Source organism: Squalius cephalus (assembly GCF_949319135.1).
Source record: "Squalius cephalus genome assembly, chromosome: 1".
NCBI classification, from domain to species: Eukaryota; Metazoa; Chordata; class Actinopteri; order Cypriniformes; family Leuciscidae; genus Squalius; species Squalius cephalus.
This window is the reverse complement of record NC_137122.1, coordinates 19,815,805-19,835,731: the sequence shown is the minus strand read 5'-3', so window position 1 is coordinate 19,835,731 and position 19,927 is coordinate 19,815,805. Positions and strand designations below refer to the sequence as shown.

General features: G+C 38.1%; 2 protein-coding genes across 5 annotated transcripts in view; one reads left to right on the top strand and one right to left on the bottom strand.

The window, feature by feature from the left end:
- The window catches only part of LOC307164701 (GTPase IMAP family member 9-like), a 138,121-nt gene that overhangs the window by 46,641 nt on the left and 71,553 nt on the right, over nucleotides 1-19,927 (bottom strand). The gene's annotated exons all lie outside the window — the stretch shown is intronic.
- LOC307164465 (GTPase IMAP family member 8-like) lies at nucleotides 320-19,700 on the top strand. 3 transcript variants are annotated; one of them, XM_079881338.1, is made up of 8 exons: nucleotides 320-520; nucleotides 804-915; nucleotides 9,802-10,408; nucleotides 10,728-11,854; nucleotides 11,965-12,080; nucleotides 16,059-16,165; nucleotides 16,392-16,457; nucleotides 18,362-19,700. In XM_079881338.1, the coding sequence occupies exons 3-4, from the start codon at nucleotides 9,832-9,834 to the stop codon at nucleotides 11,531-11,533; spliced, it is 1,383 nt and encodes a 460-aa protein (XP_079737464.1). In that variant the 5' UTR covers nucleotides 320-520; nucleotides 804-915; nucleotides 9,802-9,831; the 3' UTR covers nucleotides 11,534-11,854; nucleotides 11,965-12,080; nucleotides 16,059-16,165; nucleotides 16,392-16,457; nucleotides 18,362-19,700. The 3 variants fall into 3 exon arrangements, with proteins under 3 accessions (XP_079737464.1, XP_079737466.1, XP_079737465.1); XM_079881340.1 differs by having other exon boundaries at nucleotides 324-520; nucleotides 11,970-12,080; nucleotides 18,362-19,693; XM_079881339.1 differs by lacking the exons at nucleotides 320-520; nucleotides 804-915 and adding an exon at nucleotides 8,758-8,816 and having other exon boundaries at nucleotides 18,362-19,693.

Sequence of the window (19,927 nt, the reverse complement as noted above, 5' to 3'; positions counted from 1 at the left end):
ATAAAACTATACATTTCCTTATTAATTTGCATAGTAATGTGCTGTTGCATACTGCTGTGCTATCTTGACAACCCTTCAGCCTTTGATAGCAATATTCTGCCAGTCAAATTAATAATTAACCAAGCAATACATTTAATTTGGATGGAAGATATTGTAAGTAAATTATTTCCTTTTCTTTTGAACACATTTTGATCCCCAAATAAGAGACTTGGTTTTTAACTGGTAAGCCACACAATTTCACCACCTGCCCTCGAGCATCTGGTCCACACTCCAGTCCGGCAGGGGCGGTAATGCACCCGTAAGCTGGTTTTCACCCCACAGTCAAATCAAAGGAAGAAGAGGTTTCGCTGGCCTGAGTTTTTTTCCATACTGTCTATGGTTTTTTCCCTTCCACTTTGTGCTTGTAATGCTAACGTTAGACCTTTCGTCGTTTCATCGAGAAGGAAACGGAGTCCGGTCGTACAGCACGACGATTCTGGGTTTTCAAGCAGTATCGCAAAGGATTTTCTTTTTCTGTAAGGTAAGTTAAAAATGTTCCCCCCCTAACTCTTATGTTGACTTGTGTAATGGTAAATGGTGTTTAATATCTATATTTTATGATGATAGATGAGATGATATAGAGGACAGAACACTGAATTATTTCTAATTCTCATAAAGTTCGAGCTGTTTTTACGTGTGTTCACTTTAACGTAATTTCTCTGCGTCGGAAATCTGAATACGGCTAAGATGGGCCTATTCGAGGAAGATTTTGGGAGGGTGGGGTTAAGTTTTTAATTTTCTTGCGCTTCTTTTATTTTGAATAGGTTGTTATTCCTGTCTCATCGTGAAAATGAACGTTTTGGACATGCTAGCATTTTAATATGCTGAGAAAATCGGGGAAACACCCAAGGACATCATCGGAGGACATCTGTGACGGTGTGTATGGTTACATTCACTGATTTTCATCAAGCTGGGTCCAATTTGGTTGCTGTTTCAGAAAGTTCGGCTCATATACTTTACTTAAGTTATTGATGTCTGATTCAGATATTCTTTACGTGTGAATTTTATACTGAATATGACTTGAAACGGAGGCTTTATATGCAGGGCTCCAGACTAACTTTTCCACTGGTTGCACTGGTGCTACCAACTTTCTCAGTCGCACCAGCATATGATTTGGTCGCACCTTTTTTTTTTTGCTACATGCCATGGGATTAATCAATGCATGCTGATGAATAGTGGTCTTAATCTGCATACCCTAGTTTTGCACGGATGTAAAAAGACTGACAGTGACACTAGACCTCATGTTAGCAAACTGTTTTAATCTTTTAACTCTCAAAAAAGCTATTAAAAAAAACATGTATGTTCTTTAATGTTTGATTATAATTTTACTGTCTTCACATAGGGATGGGAATTGATAAGATTTTATCAATATCAATGCCACTGACGATTCTGCTTATCGATCCGATTCTTTAACGATTCTCTTATCGATTCTTGATAGCACTGTGTGGAAAAATTTAGTCATATGCTTTTCAAAAAAAACCAAGTGGATTTATTTATTTTAAAGCTTGAGTAAGCAAACTGTACTTTTTATGTAATTTATGTAATAAATAGAACCTTATTGTAAAGTGTTACTGATTAGTTATACACCGATTCAGACGTCTCCTGAGTTCACTGTTGGAAAGATCAGTTGTTTTAACCATTCATTAAAATGAATCGGTTCAAAGGAGTCATTAGTTCGCGAATTGGACGTGTCATGCGCGTTGTGTGATTATCCCAGCAGTTAGGACATGGACATCCAAGATTTCTGTCAACACAGAAAACATTTCATCACTGGATATTTTTTTCGTTAATTAAAGTGTTGTTTTATGTCAGCTAAATGTCCGGAACGCTTTATCAGAGAAGATAAGGCAACTTATTTAGCACAATTCACACCCAGCAGTAATTCAGAAAAAAAAAAATTTAATAAGTCTCCGAATGCTCCACATGAAACTTTGGTCTTCCGACCTTTTATCACCGTGTCGATTTATTTTGATTAATATGTGCGAGGGAGAGCGAGCAAGACAGCGCTTAGTTTGGAGACGGTGAAGTCTTGTTTACACTTTCGCCGGGCTCCGAAGAGAGAGCGCAGCGCGCGACCGGCTCTCTCTCTCTCTCTCTCTGCTCGTTCTTTCAGTTAAACATGCGCCCTGTCACTCACAAGCGCAGCAGTTTTTCTACATTACTTACCGATCAAATAAGACTTTGGCGGGATAAAAATTCACTTTGGCGGGCGCTAAAACAAGTTCAATGCAGGAAAATTCATGCGTGAATTTAACTTAGTAGGCTACATGATCATGCACTCGCACAAATGCGACCACATAAAATTTTAACTCGCACATTCTCAAAAAATGGTCGCAGTCTGGAACCCTGTTTATATGGCAGAAAAAGAAGACTCAGAACCAGTATTCTTGTATATCACAACATGACACTGTGTAGCCGAGCATCCTGAAGCAGCAGCAGAAACATTGGAGGCCTGTCCTGATGCTGTCATCACACTTGCTATGAATATAAATATTAGTGTTGAGTCCGAAAGTCCACCTTTGTCGAGTCCAAAGATGGCCGAGTCGGACTAGAGTCCTTAACATCCGAGTCAAGTACGGCCGAGTCCACAAAGATTTGAATTATTTAAAATCGACCTTTCACAAAGACCCGCCTCTCTAAGTTACTGTTGCTACATCCGACAAGCCATTTCGCTCTCACTCCACACATCATGTTCTCACACAGACTAAACTATTGTTTAGATTGTCATGGCGCTTCCATATAACTCTTGCCATAAACACTGAAGTTGTCTAGTCTGACGTCGTCATACTCAAATTCTAGTCAGAATGTGAGTCTGATACTGCTCCATTGGGCTGTGATTATGGGGCGCGTTTCAACCGAACCAGGAAGGAAAACGCTTCTGCACTCAATTGGATAGACCTAAAACCAATCAGAGCAACGGAGTAAGTGACGTATGTTTTTCATTCATGTTTCTGATCGACAAATGCCTTGATCGCGGTTCTCTTTTCCTCTTTTAAAATGCGCTGTCGATATCTTCTATAACAGACACATGATATTTCATAAACAAAGTTCGGGAGGAGCACATTCAAATAATCAATCCAATCAACTTGTCATCAAACAATTACCGTCTACGGTCTACACTATCAGAATGAGAGGAAACATATATTTATTCACTATGTCAACTCACCTAACATTCCTTGACAGTTTTCAGCATCCCTCCACTCACTCTCGGCTTGTCCTTCCACAGCCAGGAATACGGGGGGAGTACTTTGGGTTCGGGCCGAATACCGAGCCCGGAGCCTCTCCTCGGACAGCACGCCAAATATGCATTTATTCTATCTGACTTATTTGTAAGTGTGAACTCGTGAAATAACAATTCTCCAGCGGCAGTCATCTTTGTTGTAAACAAACTCAACCCAAGCGCTCGTTGGTGACGTGGATGATTACGTTACGTTGCTCATCTGTCCATCATTGTATAAAGCCCGCCCTGACAATTTGATTGGTCCGAACAATTTTTGTTCGGGCATAATAGCTCCTCAACGGATCGAGTCCAGACGTAACTTCCCGACCTAAAAATTTTGTGGGCGGGGCTAAGTTCGGCTGGCATCCAGGCTAGAAGTTGTCCGCACTGCACAATGAATCTCTTATTTTCATCGCGTCTAGACTTTGTTGTTTGAGGGAATTTGCAACAGTATAAAGCTCATGCTGATTATGAACATACATTTTGAGTGAATTCTCCGCATTGTGAAACACCTGATTTGCCACTGCGTTCATCTGCTTAATATACATGTCTGTGATTGGCTACAATGCTCAACGCTGAAACAACACAAGTCGTTTCTTTTCGTTTCTGAATAATATTGTGTCATCCAGTGGCCGGACTCGACTGTACTCGGCAAATTTTCCGAGTCAAAAATGTCAGAGTCTGTATGTCAGAGTACAAATTCACCCGAGTGCGTGACAAGTCCGAGTTGATTCAAAATTGGACTCGAGTCCATGTAAATATATAAAATTTGGATTTCATACATTAATTTCTTATTCAAACAAGCCCTTACTCCTCCCTTCCTCTTTCATCCACGTCCTTTTCACCAAAAATGTGTTTTAGGTGGACAGATCAATACAGTACAAAGAACATCTATAAAATGCAGGATGTTGGAAAAAACGATCACAGAATCACTGAAGGAGAAAATCTCAAATTGTAAGCCACCGTTATGGCGATCATTGTTTGCTTTAGTTGGACTCTTGATCCTTATATTATTAACTTTAGATTTTGTTTGGCTGCTGTATCTGAGTTAAAACTGCCAGATGAACAAAGAGAAAAGTAATCTGATGGTGTTGGTTAATATTATGACAATCATCATTTGAACTTGATCACTGAACTCATTAAGATCCTTCTTTCTGACTTCGATTTATGTCGTTGGTTACAGCATAACTGTGAATCTGCATAAATATCCAGAATTTTAGATATAATATATAGGATTTCTTAAAAGTTGTTTAAAAAAAAATCTTTCTTTTAGGCACACACAGACGTCAAGATTCAGTCTATGCATCTCAACAATGGTGACGAGCAGAATATTCAATTAGGAAAAGTAAATTACATAGACAATTCAGATCATAATTTATTCATACCGCAATGCATGATGGGAGCCATTAATGAGTTGTGATTGGTGGCAGCCACTGCAACATGCTTTATTATTGTCACCATTGTTGAGATTAACAGGCTGATTATTGATATCTGTGTTTCTAAATAAATTAATTTGAAAGTCTTTTGATCAGAACAATGCTTATTAAATATTTTGGGTTATATGAAAAATACTGATAATCATATGCTGTAGAATCACAAAGCTGTTGCAAGTTAAACCAAACTATCTCAATAAGTTTCATTTTTCAGATCACAGCATGATTGTCAAAACATAACCAACACTATTAGATCACACTTTTTCTTTGTTCATTTAACTGTTATAAATCAATAACAGCAGACAAACAACAGTAAAAATTAAAGTAAACATGTAAGGGTCAAGAGCCCAACTAAAGCAAACACCCATCACCTTAATGGTAACTTACAATTTGTGATTTTCTCCTTCAGTGATTCTGCTTGTTAACATCAGGTGTCTTCAATAATGCTCAATCATCACTACATTAATCACTTAATTATCTCATTAACTTTAACACTCTGAGTAGGGCTGGGACGGTTACCGCAATACCGCGGTCACGTGACGCCTACCGCGGTCTGAGCTCGTCACCGTCATCACCGCAAAAAAAAATAAATAAAAATAAACACTGGCCTTCACATGTGTTCGCGTTGTGTCTAATGACATGGATTCATTGATTCTAATGACATGGATTGTGTCTTACATGGATTCAAGGTTTTATAAACAAAACTTATCAAAAGATGGAACAAATCCGACCTTTCACAAGTTGGGGAGCGCAATGTTTTATGATGCATAGCAACATTCCATTCGTAGGCTATTGACTATAACCCCTTATTTACACTGTGCGACGCGTCCCCACATTTGTACATTGATGGGTGTTTACCGCTATGGGCGTGGTTTTGACCGTGCGGGAAATGTTGCATATTAGAACAGAGGACCTGCAAGAGACTCCCCCCCCCCCCCCCCCCCCCCCCCCCCCGTCTCCATATGCTCTACTCTATAGTCGAGTCGCGTTCAACGGAATTCATTTGCATAAAGATGGGCATCGGCCAGCGCGTCAAAGTCGCTTAACGTCACCCATAGGAATAAAGTGGAGTGCGGCGTGACAGAAGTGTCGCATGGACAAGTGGATCTGTACCGTCAATGCTTGTGTTTACACCAGCCACAACGCGGCGCGTTTCAGAAGCTTTCAGAAGCATCTCTCCGCTTCGTTTGTCAACCCTCGCGGAGTCGCGGCAAGTGCACAGCACCAGAGAGTAATCTTGATGGCACTTGCAATAAAATGGATAAGTAGGCTACATAATCAAATTCACAAATAGGATATTACACCATTTAAGGGCAATTCTTAGACTACGGGCACTTTCATGTCCTTTGATCATATTTTATAAAAAACATTTAATTTTGAAAAATTAACACTTTCATAGTTAAATTTACAATGAAAGTACTTTAGGAACTTTTTACCGGTAGTCTACGATTATTTTTTCACCTTTTTAAACATCATTATACATCAAATTTTGCTGTTTTGTGCTTGTCCCACACCCAGACTTTTGATCTTCAATAATGAAAAAGAAGTGTAAAAAAATTATTTATCCTTTTTTTATTATTATGACTGAATAAAGTTTCAGTAAAAGAATCAAAACATAATTGAGGTATTTAAGGTCAGACAACTATTAATGTGATTTTATATACAAAATGTAGTTGTCCCACAGTATTGCCGTCATTTCCACCACAACGCTGTAATGTCCCTTTAAAAAGTTTTTTTGAAAGATTGTTTGGGTAGTTTCTATGGAGATGAACAATGACATCACAGCACATGTCTGACATGGAGGAGATTTTAAATTTCTTCAGCAACTTGGATAAGAAAACTCAAGGTAAATGTTGCTTAAAATGAAAATATTTTTATTGTATGTCATTTCCAAACATGGCGTAACAATAAATGAGTTTGTAAATAAATTGATTTTTTAACACAAATAGATGTATTTTGCATGCATGCAATGCTAACTACCAATTCATAGCTAATATGTAATACTAGCTTGGATTTTTTTACAAAATACTGTAGGATTATCATTTCCACCACCGTCATTTCCACCACATTTCCACCACATTACCTTCTTGGGTGGAAATGACAAAGGTGTGGTGGAAATGACATTTATGCTTACAAGGTGGAATTCTTAGATTGAGTGGCTACATATGAATATTTTATTTATTGAAATGTACAACACTAATGTATTTATTCAAATATATATTTGTTTAAATGCCTTTTCATCTTTTTAAGATGCTGCGGAGGTCAACTGGATAAAGGTCTCACTATTTGTGGTTAAAGTTGTTTACAATAAGACTGTAACTGTTCATCTGGTTATGGAACCAAACAGACTAATGACTAATGATTTGTTAAATGGGTTTCAACTAAATGTTTTCTGTTTTTCTACATGGACGTCCATTCATTGTCATTTCCACAACACCCAGTCATTTCCACCACCTCATAACTTTTTTAAAAATATGTACAAAATTCTAATCACTCATTAAAAAATTCTGCATATTTTATGGGATAATGTTCCACTTAATGTAATAACACAAGTAGTTATTTTTCTGAAATGTATCTAACCAATGCAATATTATATTTCAGGTTGTGGTGGATGTAAGCTTTGTGTTTGGGCCTCATGACAATTAATTTACTTAATCCACAAATCTATGGTAATTGCAATATAGGTATAAATTGGTAAAACTATGTGTGGAAGTGGTTTTACACTGTTAAGAAATTATGTATATCATACGAATTTTAAATAATAATCAAATATTTGCATGTGATGGAAATGACATTTGTTCAGTGCGGATCGGAAAATATGTCAAAAAACACCAATTTGTCTTATAATGTAAGTGCGTTCTCTTATGGATCATTAAACTAGACTAGTTATATTTAACTGTTAGACTGTGACCATTTTGATTTGAACACTTTTTTTTACATCAAGTTCACAAGGCCAAAAGTGCCCGTAGTTGAAGAACCACCCTTAAACATTATTAAAAATACACAAGCTACTGAGTTACTAAAACAATATTTGTCAAAGAATACACTTGTATGTCCACAGTTTGAACGTTCTTGTTTCCATTTGTTTAATTTCAAGATCTGAGGTGAATTATCCATTTTTGCTTTTACAGCTACAAAGCTGGAGCACTAAACGATATTCAAAGTCACATTACATGCTTTTAACATTAAATAAAGCACACAAACAGTACCTGCGATTATCATTGCCACACTTTGTTTGTCGTTCCAGCCGCGACATCGCAGAAAAAAAAACTGGGGGAGGGTGGGGAGGGGTCTTGACGTTTAAAGCGGTTTATGGCAATACCGCGGGAATTTCTTGCTTTTCAACTGCGGTAAGAAAAAATCCATACCGTCCTAGCCCTACTCTTGAGTGTTAATTTAACACTGGAGTTTTTGCTGTGTAGTAAATGCCGCTCCATCTGAAAGCAGGTGAAGGTGATTTACTACTAATCAAGGAACCGGCTTTACTGACGAGATGCGCATAACATTGTCATGCGATATATCGCCCAGCCCTATGATTAATGAAATCTGACTCCTGTTGTTGGTCTTTGCTGCAACTCTTGTGCGACTCGCTCTGAATTGAGCAGAGGTGTTCAGTTTTTTAAAGGGATACTCCACCGTTTTTTCATATTAAACTGTTATTCTCTTATAGCCTGGGTGCCAGCCCGAACCCCGCCCACATTATTTTTTGGTCGGAAAGTTCGGTCTGGACTCGATCCGTTGAGGAGTAATTATGCTCGGCTCCCAGAAGGCCGAGCCAATCAAATTGCCGGCAGGGCGGGCTTTAATCTGTGATGGACAGATGAGCAACGGTAACGTAATCAACCACGTCATCAAAGAGCGCTTGGGTTGAATTCGTTTACAACAAAGATGCATTAGACAGTAAAAGAAAAGATGACTGCCTCTGGAGAATTTAGATTTCACACTTATAAACAAGTCAGATAGAATAAATGCATATTTGGGGTGCTGTCCGAGGAGAGGGCGGGCTCGGTATTCGGCCCGAACCCAGGGTACTCCCCCTGTATTCCTGGCTGTGGAAGAACAAGCCGAGAGTGGAGGGATGCTGGAAGAGTGGAGGGATGCTGGAAACTGTCAAGGAATGTTAGGTGAGTTGACAGAGTGAATAAATATATGCTTCCTCATGCTGATAAGGTAACGTTAGGCATGGCAATCGTTTGATGACAAGTTGATTGGATTGATTATTTGAACGTGCTCCTCCCGAACTTTGTTTACAATAGGGCTGGGCGATTTAAATCATGATATTGTTATGCGCATCTCGTCAGTAAAGCCGGTTCCTTGATTAGTAGTAAATCGCCATCACCTGCTTTCAGATGGATACGAATATTGGCGCGCGTTATTCGCCAGCGTTTTTCAGCGTGTTTTTTGTGTTCACACCGAAGCGATTTTCGCTGACGATGAGCCGAGTGAACATGCAAAATCATTCCCTGACATTAGATGCCGCTTAATGTAAAACAGAAATACCCCGGTACACAAGGTGGATTTATCAAGATTTTTGTAGTCGCTGTCGCGTTTGTCATATAGTTCTTCATGTTCCGACACCAACGAGACCAGCAGCTCTACATTCATCTTGCCTTGCATCTTCTTGTCTTATTTCTTCCCGGCAGTGTAGACGCTACTTGGCGTATATCTTTTTCGCCGTTACGTATTTGTGATCGGCAAGACCGTTTTGTGTTTGAGCGCCCCCAAGCTGTGTTTTACTCTAACTTCAGAAGCTCCAGACACGTGAGCAAAAGCGCCAATCTCACTGGTCGGATAGTTTTTGATGCGGCGCGTCAAACCAAAAAAACGAGCCTGAGGCGTTTTTTAAAAAAATTACGCTTTTACGCGTGGCGTTTTTCGCGTCGGTGTGCACACTCACATTGGCGCCCTTTGTTTTGTCACGAGACGTTAAACGTCGGCGAATATCGCGCGCGGAATTCGTCCCGGTGTGAACAGGCCTTAACTCACACATAGTAAAACAACTGGTAAATGGGTAATGTGCAGCAAGACAAGATCACTCCTCCATGTGATCTTCATGGCAGCGCCGTCTGCTGACTAACACAATCATCTGTTCTCATTTTTGTCTTGCAGCACTTTTTAGTTTCAGGCCACATCTTGAAAATGGCGGAAGGGACAGCAAGACTGAATTTGGTGTTACTGGGAATAACAGGAATTGGCAAAAGTGCATCAGGAAACACAATCCTGGGACGAGAAGCTTTCACATCAAAGAAAAGCTCCACTTCTGTCACACAAGATGTTGCTGTTGAATCTGGGACTGTTGCTGGACGATGGGTCACTGTTTATGACACACCAGGATTATTCAACACACACATGAGTGACAAACAGATTCAGCAGATTTATGCAAATGTTCTACAGAGATGTAAATCGCATCTCTGTGTGTTTCTGCTGGTCATTAAACCCGACAGATTCACTGAAAAAGAGAGAGAAACTGTGGAGAAGATTGAGGAGCTTCTGGGAAAAGAGCGCTTGAAGAAAACCTGGATTCTCTTCACCAGAGGAGACGAACTGGAGGATGAAAACATGACAATTAATGAATTCATTAATCTGTCTGAACCACTGAAGAAACTTGTTCAGAAATATGATCTGAGATATCATGTGTTCAACAACAAGACAAAAGGACCAAGTGACCAAGCAAGACTTCTGCTTGTAAACATCCAGAGATCTTTGGGGTCAAAGGGTGAGTGTTATTGTAAATTTTTTTTAGTTGAATAGTGGATCACATTGAAGATGAACTGCATTTATTTTTATTTTTTTTTCACTGAATGTCTCTTTAGAGTTTAATATGCAAGTAGACAGCTACAAGCCAAACTTGCAGTTATTTAAATTAAGTTAATTGAACATTGTGTGTCTGCATAGTGGTTGAATTATGTGTTGAGATAAATAGGTTGTTATTTGCACAAAAAAGTGTTATTGATCACACAAAGATGTGATCCTTAGATGCATATCAAGTTAATTCACTTTTTTTAATTTTTTTTCCTGTTTTTGTCCTGACCCAGACACTTATGATGCCAGTCTCTCATCCAGACGGATTGTTCTTCTGGGTAAAAGTGGTGTTGGGAAGAGTGCAGTTGGAAACACAATACTGGGACAGAAAGAGTTCAGATCTGCGATGAGAATGTATTCAGTAACCCGTGAATGTTCAGTGGAACACGCCACTGTTTCAGGCAGATCTGTGTCTGTAGTTGATACTCCTGGATTCTTTGACACACACATGAAACATGAAGAGATAATGATGGAGATAGCAAAAAGTGTTTATATATCCAGTCCTGGACCGCACGCTTTTCTCATTGTTCTCAGAGTAATTGACAGATTCACTGAACAGGAGCAGCAGATTCCTCAGATGATTGAGATGATGTTTGGAGAAGAAGTGTTGAAATACTCCATCATTCTCTTCACTCATGGAGATCAGCTGGAAGGATATTCAGTAGAGGAACTCGTTGAGAAGAACTGTAGATTAAGAGATCTAGTTCAGCAGTGTGGAGGCAGATTTCACGTCTTCAACAATAGAGATGTGAATAACAGAGATCAGGTGAATGATCTACTGAAGAAGATTGACACTATGATAGAGCAGAATGGAGGAGGACACTACAGTAATCAGATGTTTGAAGATGCTGTGAGATTCAGACGAGAAGAAGAAGAGCAGAGACAGAGAGAGGAAGAAGTGAGAAAACAACAAGAAGAGAAACTAGGACAAGAGGAGATGGAGAGAGTGATAAAGGAGACAGAGAAGAGAGTCAGAGCAGAGTTGGAATGGATAAGACAAAGAGAGGAGAGACAAAAAGACCGCTGTGTCTGTAGTTGATACTCCTGGATTCTTTCACACTTCCATGAAAACATGATGAGTTAATGACTGAGATATCTTCACTTCTGGTCTACATGCTCTTCTCATTGTGAAGTGAGACAGAAGAGTATAGCAGTTCTGCATCATTCATCTGTTAGTGGAGCTGATGAGACAGAGATGAAGAGGACAGAAAACAACAAGTGGACTAAACTCAGAAGCTCATCACTGCTGTTATCCAGCTGGAGAACTCAAGAACAGGATAAAACACTGTAATACAACAGAACAGCTGGACGTGCACAGCTGCATCCAGCAGATATATGGCACTGGATCAGTGGCAGTCAGGTAAATAAATGTTGATTTGTTTATAATAAACTGTGATTAATAGTGTTTTTATATTTGTTGCATAAAGTCAGTTGTTGAATCATCATTGACTGTCACTTGTGTTCACACAGAGCAGAACCTGCACATCTCTATCAGCGCTATTCAACACTTCAGCACCTAAATACTGTGTTTCTCAGTGTTTCAGCTGCATGAGGATGATGATGATGAAGAAGATTATGAGGATGAGGTGAGCTTTCACTACTTCTGCCCTTCTTTGATTTTCTGCTATTGTTAAGGCATTAACAACGCTTCATGCTTAAAGGATTAGTTCACTTCAGAATTAAAATGTCCTGATAATTTACTCTCCCCCACGTCATCCAAGATATCCATGTCTTTCTTTCTTCAGTGGTAAAGAAATTAAGGTTTTTGAGGAAAACATTCCAGGATCAAGCAAACCTTTACCAAAATACTTCTTTTAGAGGTCTATTTTACATTCTCTACTTGTGTTATGTAGCGTTTATACGCCCACGTAAATATAATTAATTATTATTCATAACGGATTATGATCAATAATTAATAATTTGATTATTTTCAGAATTTACTGTAGCAGAATCAATAGTATGATCATTTTATCAGTTCATCCAATGAACAGAAAGCATCAACAATTATTAACTCTAGGAAATATAATATCTTCCTGACCAAGAAAGAATAATCCCCAGCTAACAGTAACTTAAGAAATAAATCAAGGGTAAAAGCATAGGTAACTTAGATCGAAGTTCAAGACACTAAATTCGTAAGCACATAACACAAATAATACTTCTCTTTTCAAATACAAACAATACTTTATTGATTATATGCTAACACACATGAAAGTACCTAACACAAACACACGCACACGCATATACACACATTCATACAAGTTGCAGAAAGAAAGAAAGAAAGAAAGAAAGAAAGAAAGAAAGAGTTTGGAAAAAATGAGTTTAAGGGTAAGAGGAAGAAATCCCGAATTTCTATATGCACTCAAGACATGACCTGAACGAACCATCAATCATTAATTTAACCCTGGTCGTTCCTTATGCGGGTTATAAAAGGTTATAATGCACCAGTTCAGTTAAGAGTCTAGAGGTAGCCTACTTTAGAGCTTAAATCGGGCCCAAAAAATCAAGCCCGACCCAACCCGAGCCCGAGCACGTTGTGTCCGAGCCCGGCCCGACCCGACACGTTCACTGTAATTATGAGCCCGAGCCCGATTTAAACCGGACCATTTTTAATATGTGGGCCGTTATAACCAGGGGCGGCGCCAGAATTTTTAACGCAGGTGCTGCTGTGCTCATTTAGGCTACAGGAGGGAGCTGCGCAGTTATATATATATATATATATCATAAATACTATTAATAAATGAGCAAAAATTGGCCACGCAATATTCAATATTCAGTTATTTTAATTATCACAATTAAAGTTTTAATTTTATTCGGTGACAGCGTGTTTTACGAGTTTCAAATGGTGTGACCGTGGCGCGCCGGCGACTTCAAGTCATGATTATAATATCTGCTATATTGCTTTTTATGTAGGCTATTAAAACCAGGCAATTGGTTGATGGAAAATGTATTAAAATTAAGACACAATTTATACTAAACGAAATTCACTTTAAAGAAAATCTTTCTTCAAAACAAAACTTAACAAACTTGAAACTATGTGCTTATTTAATGGCTAAAACACGTACAACAGACTCTCTTTTTGTACAAATTGCAGCACATTCATTTAATTCTGAATTTTGCACATGTAATTTGCACAGGCATTTGTTTGTGCATAGTAAAACATATCTGTAACATTTATCAAGTTCATAATAAATCATAATTATCTTAATGAATAGACCTAATGCGACAAGGAAGAAGCATGCAAACTGCGTTGTTTGTTTATTCAGAAATAGTTGAATGGTTCGGAAAAGTAACAAAAGCGGATATTGGGTACTGACTATAATAATTTCTGTCATGACAAGACTGCTTGTCTGTTCATCGTGGAAGTCCCCGGTTTTTTTTTTTTTTTTTTGCTGTCTTAGGTGCGCATTTAATGCACGAGACAAAGCCAACACATTATGTTGTCACTCCCCACGACTAGTTTAAAATGTGTCCATACCTCCGATTTTCCTTCAAACTTGCTCAAAGTTAATTCTCCTGTTTTCTTTGCTTCTTCAAGATCCATGTCGCACTTAGAAAAGCAACAGAATAGCCTACAGCACGCACAGCATTTGTGATGCGTCACGCGTGCTCGACTGCGAGTGCAAGTGGACTAGACGCTGCGCATGACACGTGACGTGCTTTATCAAGGGCCCAACCCGACCCGGCCCGAGGACAGTGGCGGGAAATATCGGCCCGACCCGGCCCGCGGGTCGAGTCCGGGCTCGGGTTCGGGCAGAGAATTACAGCTCTAGCCTACTTGCGTTTCTGCGTTCCGTTTGAGGATTCAAGGTACAATTTTGTCGGGTACAAGGGTGTTTTTCGGGGTCCGTTGGTTGATCTCCTCGTGCTTGGATATAGTTCTGGGAGAACCAGTCACGTGGTGTGCTGGCGGATGGTTGAAGCGTCTTTGAAGTTGAAAGCGTGCGTTGCAGCCGTGAATCGTGGACCGAAACTTTGCCGCAAAACTTAACTTAGAACCAAGACACAATGGAAAATAAAGGAAAACTTAGAAAAGAAAAGAAAATTGAGACGAGAGTAGATGATGGCTTGAATAAAGCTGTTGAACCCGTTCTTCTGATCTTAATTTGGGTTCTTTGTCTCTGCGGTCTACATGGTTACTATCGTCTTCTGTCTCCGTCTTTGTTCTGCTCAACTTCTGCCCAACTTAACTAACGCTCTGAGCTGGGTTTTTAAAGGGTTTTTTTTAAAACAAAAAGAGGTTTGTTACTCCTACAAATGGAAGTTCTGACTGCTGCTTTGTTTTCAAAGTCGTAAATCATGTCTTCCCTGGGGGTGTCGGTTCTCTAGCTTTAATTAGAGACCAGATGCAACAGTTTAGGCATGATTTCTAATTATCAGAATATGACACATTTTACACAGATTTAATTCCAGCCATCTTGCTAGTTGTGTTCGTAAGATAGCATTGATATGAAACAGTACACACTTTCATTCACACATCTAATATCTAACAATTTTCCTGACTTGTATGGGATCTAAACACACATATATATAAAGTATTAAAAGTATAGACACATAGGTTGTAGACAACAAAGAATTATGTAGTTGATTATAGGTCAGTCAAGAATTGTTCTGGGATGAGTTTTATGTATGTAAAGTCTCTTGGTGTGTAAAGTTTTTGACAGTAAAGACATTCCAATCTGAGGTCATGGATAGTTCCTGCTGAAAGCTGTTTTGTTCAATTTCTCATGGGACCTTGTTCTCGGTCATTCTCTTAACCAATCAGTATTCGGCAACAAAGCTAGCATTGACCAGTTATTTCGTTAGTGCTGGGGGGCTCTTTTAAATAGCCAGAATGGTGGCGCCCGATGGCAAGATTGATGATGATATGAGACGTTCTGAACAAATCTTCCCCCCTCATTCGGCAAGAAGCGGAAAGGTTGAATTGGAAGAAGATTAGTCTGTGTTTGGTTCATCCTCGCAGTCGTTACAGTTATTTAACTCTGGTGCCTTTTGCTTCTCTTACTGTTGATTATGATCTCATTTTATGATTAAATATCTAATGCATTTGCTTTATTAAAGCATAAAAAGAACATTAATACATAATGCTGCATTTACTAATAAGAAATCAATTCTTGATATCAACAATTTGAATGGCAGCCTTTGGTAACATTTAACTAGTGGCAATACAACTACAGATATCAAGAATTGTACTAGTTTTGTACTAGATTTTACTTGATACCAATAATTCTAATTTCTGCAAGAGATGTCGTCATTGTTAATGTAAAAAAATCATGTTTTTACTAGTGGAAATGTAATTCCTGATATCGAAAATAGCTAGTATTTTATGTATTTAGTATAAATTGTTACTAGTAAAAAACAATTTCTGATATCAGGGAGTATAGTATTTTAACTAGTGAAAATGTATGTGTTGATATTCATATCTTGTAAATGATTGAGTCAAAACATCTTCATTCGCACTTCGAGCCTTAATGCTCAATTCTGATTTATTGCTCAGATCCCAATTTTTGTATTTCTTTTTTTTTGTAACTGTTCTCTTTTGTTTATTTTTTTCTTTTTTTTTTAAGTGGCCAATTTCAGATTTCAGTGTAAACTGGTCATGGTCCTGAACTGACCTGCATTCACAAAAGAATGATAAAAAGCCATCATGCAGAAGTAAACACAGGACATTAAAGTAAGTGATTATTCTATATGTGTATTTATAGATCTGCTGCTGAAGCCAGTGAATTTAAACACAGGCAATATTAAAAAAAAAAAGATCTCATTTTATGATTAAATATCTAATGCATTTGCTTTATTAAAGCATAGAAAGAACATTAATACATAATGCATAATGCTACTCATTTGCTTTAGTAAATCCTGCTCGATTAGTTCTAAAATCAGTGTAATTTATATTCCAGTAGACCCCAGATTCGCTGTAGACCAGAGAGGAAAGCAGACACATGCGGCTCAAACGAAAACCAGATGTGAGTTATTTCTTTATCATTATGATCTTTTTAAGTAAGACATTCTTAGGAATTCTTCATCATTCCTTATAGTTAAAGCAACATAACCAGTCTGTTTTTAAAGGGGTCATGACATGTTTTTTTTTCTTTTCTTTTATTATGTTCCCTTAGGTGCAGTTATAGTATTACTATAGTTTTTTGGACAAAAAACGTTGAAAATTGAGTGATTTATGACCTTTTCCCACCCTGTTTCTCATGCTCTGATTCAAACAGTCCAGTTTTGGGGGTGTTTCCCCTTTAAGAGTTCTGTGTACACCCACTGTCATGATTGGCTAACGTCAGTGCCTATGCATCAATTGTTAACGCCCCCTTGTCAAAACGTGCAGATTTAACTGTTCTTTTTCAAGCCAACTTAATGAGTAAAAAAGTAACAAAATTTGATCAGTATAATGTTTGAGCAATACAATTGCACCTTGATCATTCATGTTAGTTTGATAGTTCATTAACTATGGTTAACAAATAAAAACCTTAATTTAAAAATGTATTAGTACATGTTAATTAACAAAAAATTAACAATACTTATACAGCAGTTATTAACCTTAGTTAATGTTACATATGGAATTTTATTGTAAGTGTTATCATTTCATATTAATCCAAACAGTCATGCTTAAAGATGGCCAACTTTAAATATCTACAACGCCAGAGCATTGAAATGACATAAATATTACATGTATAGTCTCACACTTTTGCATCTATTTTATAAACACTTGATGATTATCTAATCAAAATAACAAAATAGGTATTAAAGTGATGATAAAAAAATAACCGAAATCGAATGCTTTTCTGATTTGTTTATATGTTTCTGTCGGCTGTATATCAGTTTGCTATCTTACGTCTCTAGCTTTAAATATGCAACTTCTCTGCATATTTAATGCATAAAAGTAACCAGCTGGATATAAACTAATGCAAATAGATGGTAACAATTGTGACATTAAACATTCGGGTCGGACTTACGTTTATTTTTGTCAGTGCTTTAACTGCTTGAGGTACTAGCCTACTTATGTTAGCGTCCTCTCAGCCTTGAAGGCAAACAAAACATACTGTTGTGCTGTTCTTTCTCTACTAATGCAGCATTTAGTCAACAAATTAATCACTTTATAATGATATGACAAAATGTACTGTATACATAGGCTAACTTTTAGCTGTCGGTGGTTTAAACGCGCATCTGATGTCAGCGCTCTCCACGCAGCGTGTGCTCTCAAGTGCAGTGCAGCACGCAGCATCACGTGTCGAAATAAACAACACGAGGCATCAGTGATAGTTTGTATTACACCTCTAGAGGCCGCTCTTGTACTGCATGATGCCAGCAGACCCTTCTCAGCTCTTTCTTACTGTAATGAATGACAGCGCGCGCTCCTCAGCCGCTCCAGCAGCGGACGCAACCAGGAAAAACTATCGGTTTGTATTTTAGCCGAACTATCGGTGCCGATTAATCGGCAAAACCGATGAATCGGTCGACCTCTAGATGCGATGATGAAATGAGGCCTAGTTATCTTGCGCTTGAAGCGTAGTTGTCTACGCTGGAGGCAGTCATATGCAAACGACTGCTACGTCACTTCGTACCGTGACGTCACTTCATACCATGGATCCAGAACGAGCCTGTATTTAGAGCTTGATTAAATAAATGATTCATTTATAATGGGGAGGACGTCTTAAGCTATGAAACTTGCAGGACGTTTTAATGGTACAAAGACCTCTTATATACCAAAAGATCAAGGCAAATTTGGTTTCTCATGTCATGACCCCTTTAATGAATAAAGTGAGATTTTAATGAATGATCTGATGGCCACAAGCTTAACATGTATATGTTCACACTATTACCATAATCACATGTTTAACAGCAGATGAAACTCATTGTGTTTTAGGGACTCGACACAGTGAGATCTTCAAGACACATCATGAACTTTGTCTTCATGAGATTGACAAACTAATAAACACCAAGACAGTATTGTTCAGGATTTAGTCTTTTCGTGAGAGTTTCTGTATCCCGTTACTAACAGTGCAGTCATTTCTTTCACTTAAATGTGTTTAATAATAAGTCTTTCACTGAATTGTTTTGTTTGTTCGTGTTTAAGTTGTTGTTCCTGGATTCAGTTCTTGATTGTTTTCTCAGTAGTTTGTGCTTTTGTAGACCTACTGTTGATCATATGTATAAAACGTCTCAGAAATGCTCTTAAGAATAGTCTAAAGGTTTGACTTAAGCCGGTCGGTGCACACTGTGTGATTTATTGTAGTCCTTTACGATTGTTGCTCGTCAGACTGAAGGATCATGATCCTCGCTGTAAGTCATGTCACACTGTAAGATCTCAGTGTGGTCATTCATGTCAGACTGTATGACAGTCAAGACGCGCTAAAAACGGACACGCAAATTTTTTTACATCAATCAATGACCCGTTCGGCGTCAAGAAATCTCTAACGTTAATATTGGTCATGACTTGTCTTGAAAAACGAAGAGAATGTGGCGGTCGTCGTAGCAGAAGTCACTGCAGGACTGAGAGTCAAATCTGCTGACACTGACAGAAATTCATCTGAGGTCAAATGTGACTTCATATTTTAGCCCAGGATCAGAGGAATCTTTAAGGATTTGCAAAATTTGTAAAATATGCAAAAATCACACAGTGTGCACTCGGGTTTAAGTGTTAGAAAATTCTTAGTAAAAAATGTGACTTGTCTAGGAGTCGGAGACTTTTATAGAGAAGCTAAAAGCAGCTTCAGTAAAGTCTAGGACTGATTGTTAGAAGTGCTGTGAACTGAGGACTACAATGATCACTGGTCTTACAATCATTTAAGACAATGAAACTTTAATATTTAAATTCATTTAAAAAAAATTGCTTTGCATTGTGCAAAATTATCATGAATTAGTATCGATGCCGTGGAATCCTTTTCAGTAGAGGCCAGAAGTGATGAAACTCATATCTTCACCCTTTATCCAAATACTTTTAAAAACGAGTTCAAGATTTTGCAATCATATTGCATAGTTGTGTTTGCATTATCATCACAAATAAAACAATTGAATCCAATGAAACATGCCAAATCATACAAAGAAATTATGGACACATGCAAAAAACGAGAGAGAACCAGGCTAATATTAATAACTGATGCTGTTGTCAGTTTATTATTTTTCCTGTGAGCTTTTTTTGTTCTTCATGAAGCTGTAGTTCGCCTTTATTTTGCTAAATAAATTTGTCAGATGAATACCTTCACTAAGTTTAGTGGTTTATTCTTCCTTCATATTTTAAAATATTTAAAAATATATTTATAAATTTTCTTCATATTTTGATGGATAAAGCGAACTTGTAAGGTCATTAAAAACAAAATGGCCACTAGTGTATGTGTGGTCAGTGTCTCAGTGTGATTCAGACCCTGCTAACTGTGGACTGAAGAGCTCAAGTCATCACTGATGCACTGATGATTTCTTCCAGTCGACAAAA

Bases quoted from the DNA above. Each gene is read 5' to 3' on its own strand.
- LOC307164465 (XM_079881338.1), top strand. From the start codon at position 9,832: ATGGCGGAAGGGACAGCAAGACTGAATTTGGTGTTACTGGGAATAACA. The intron at 10,409-10,727 runs GTGAGTGTTATT...GTCCTGACCCAG, and splicing joins GAGATCTTTGGGGTCAAAGG to ACACTTATGATGCCAGTCTC.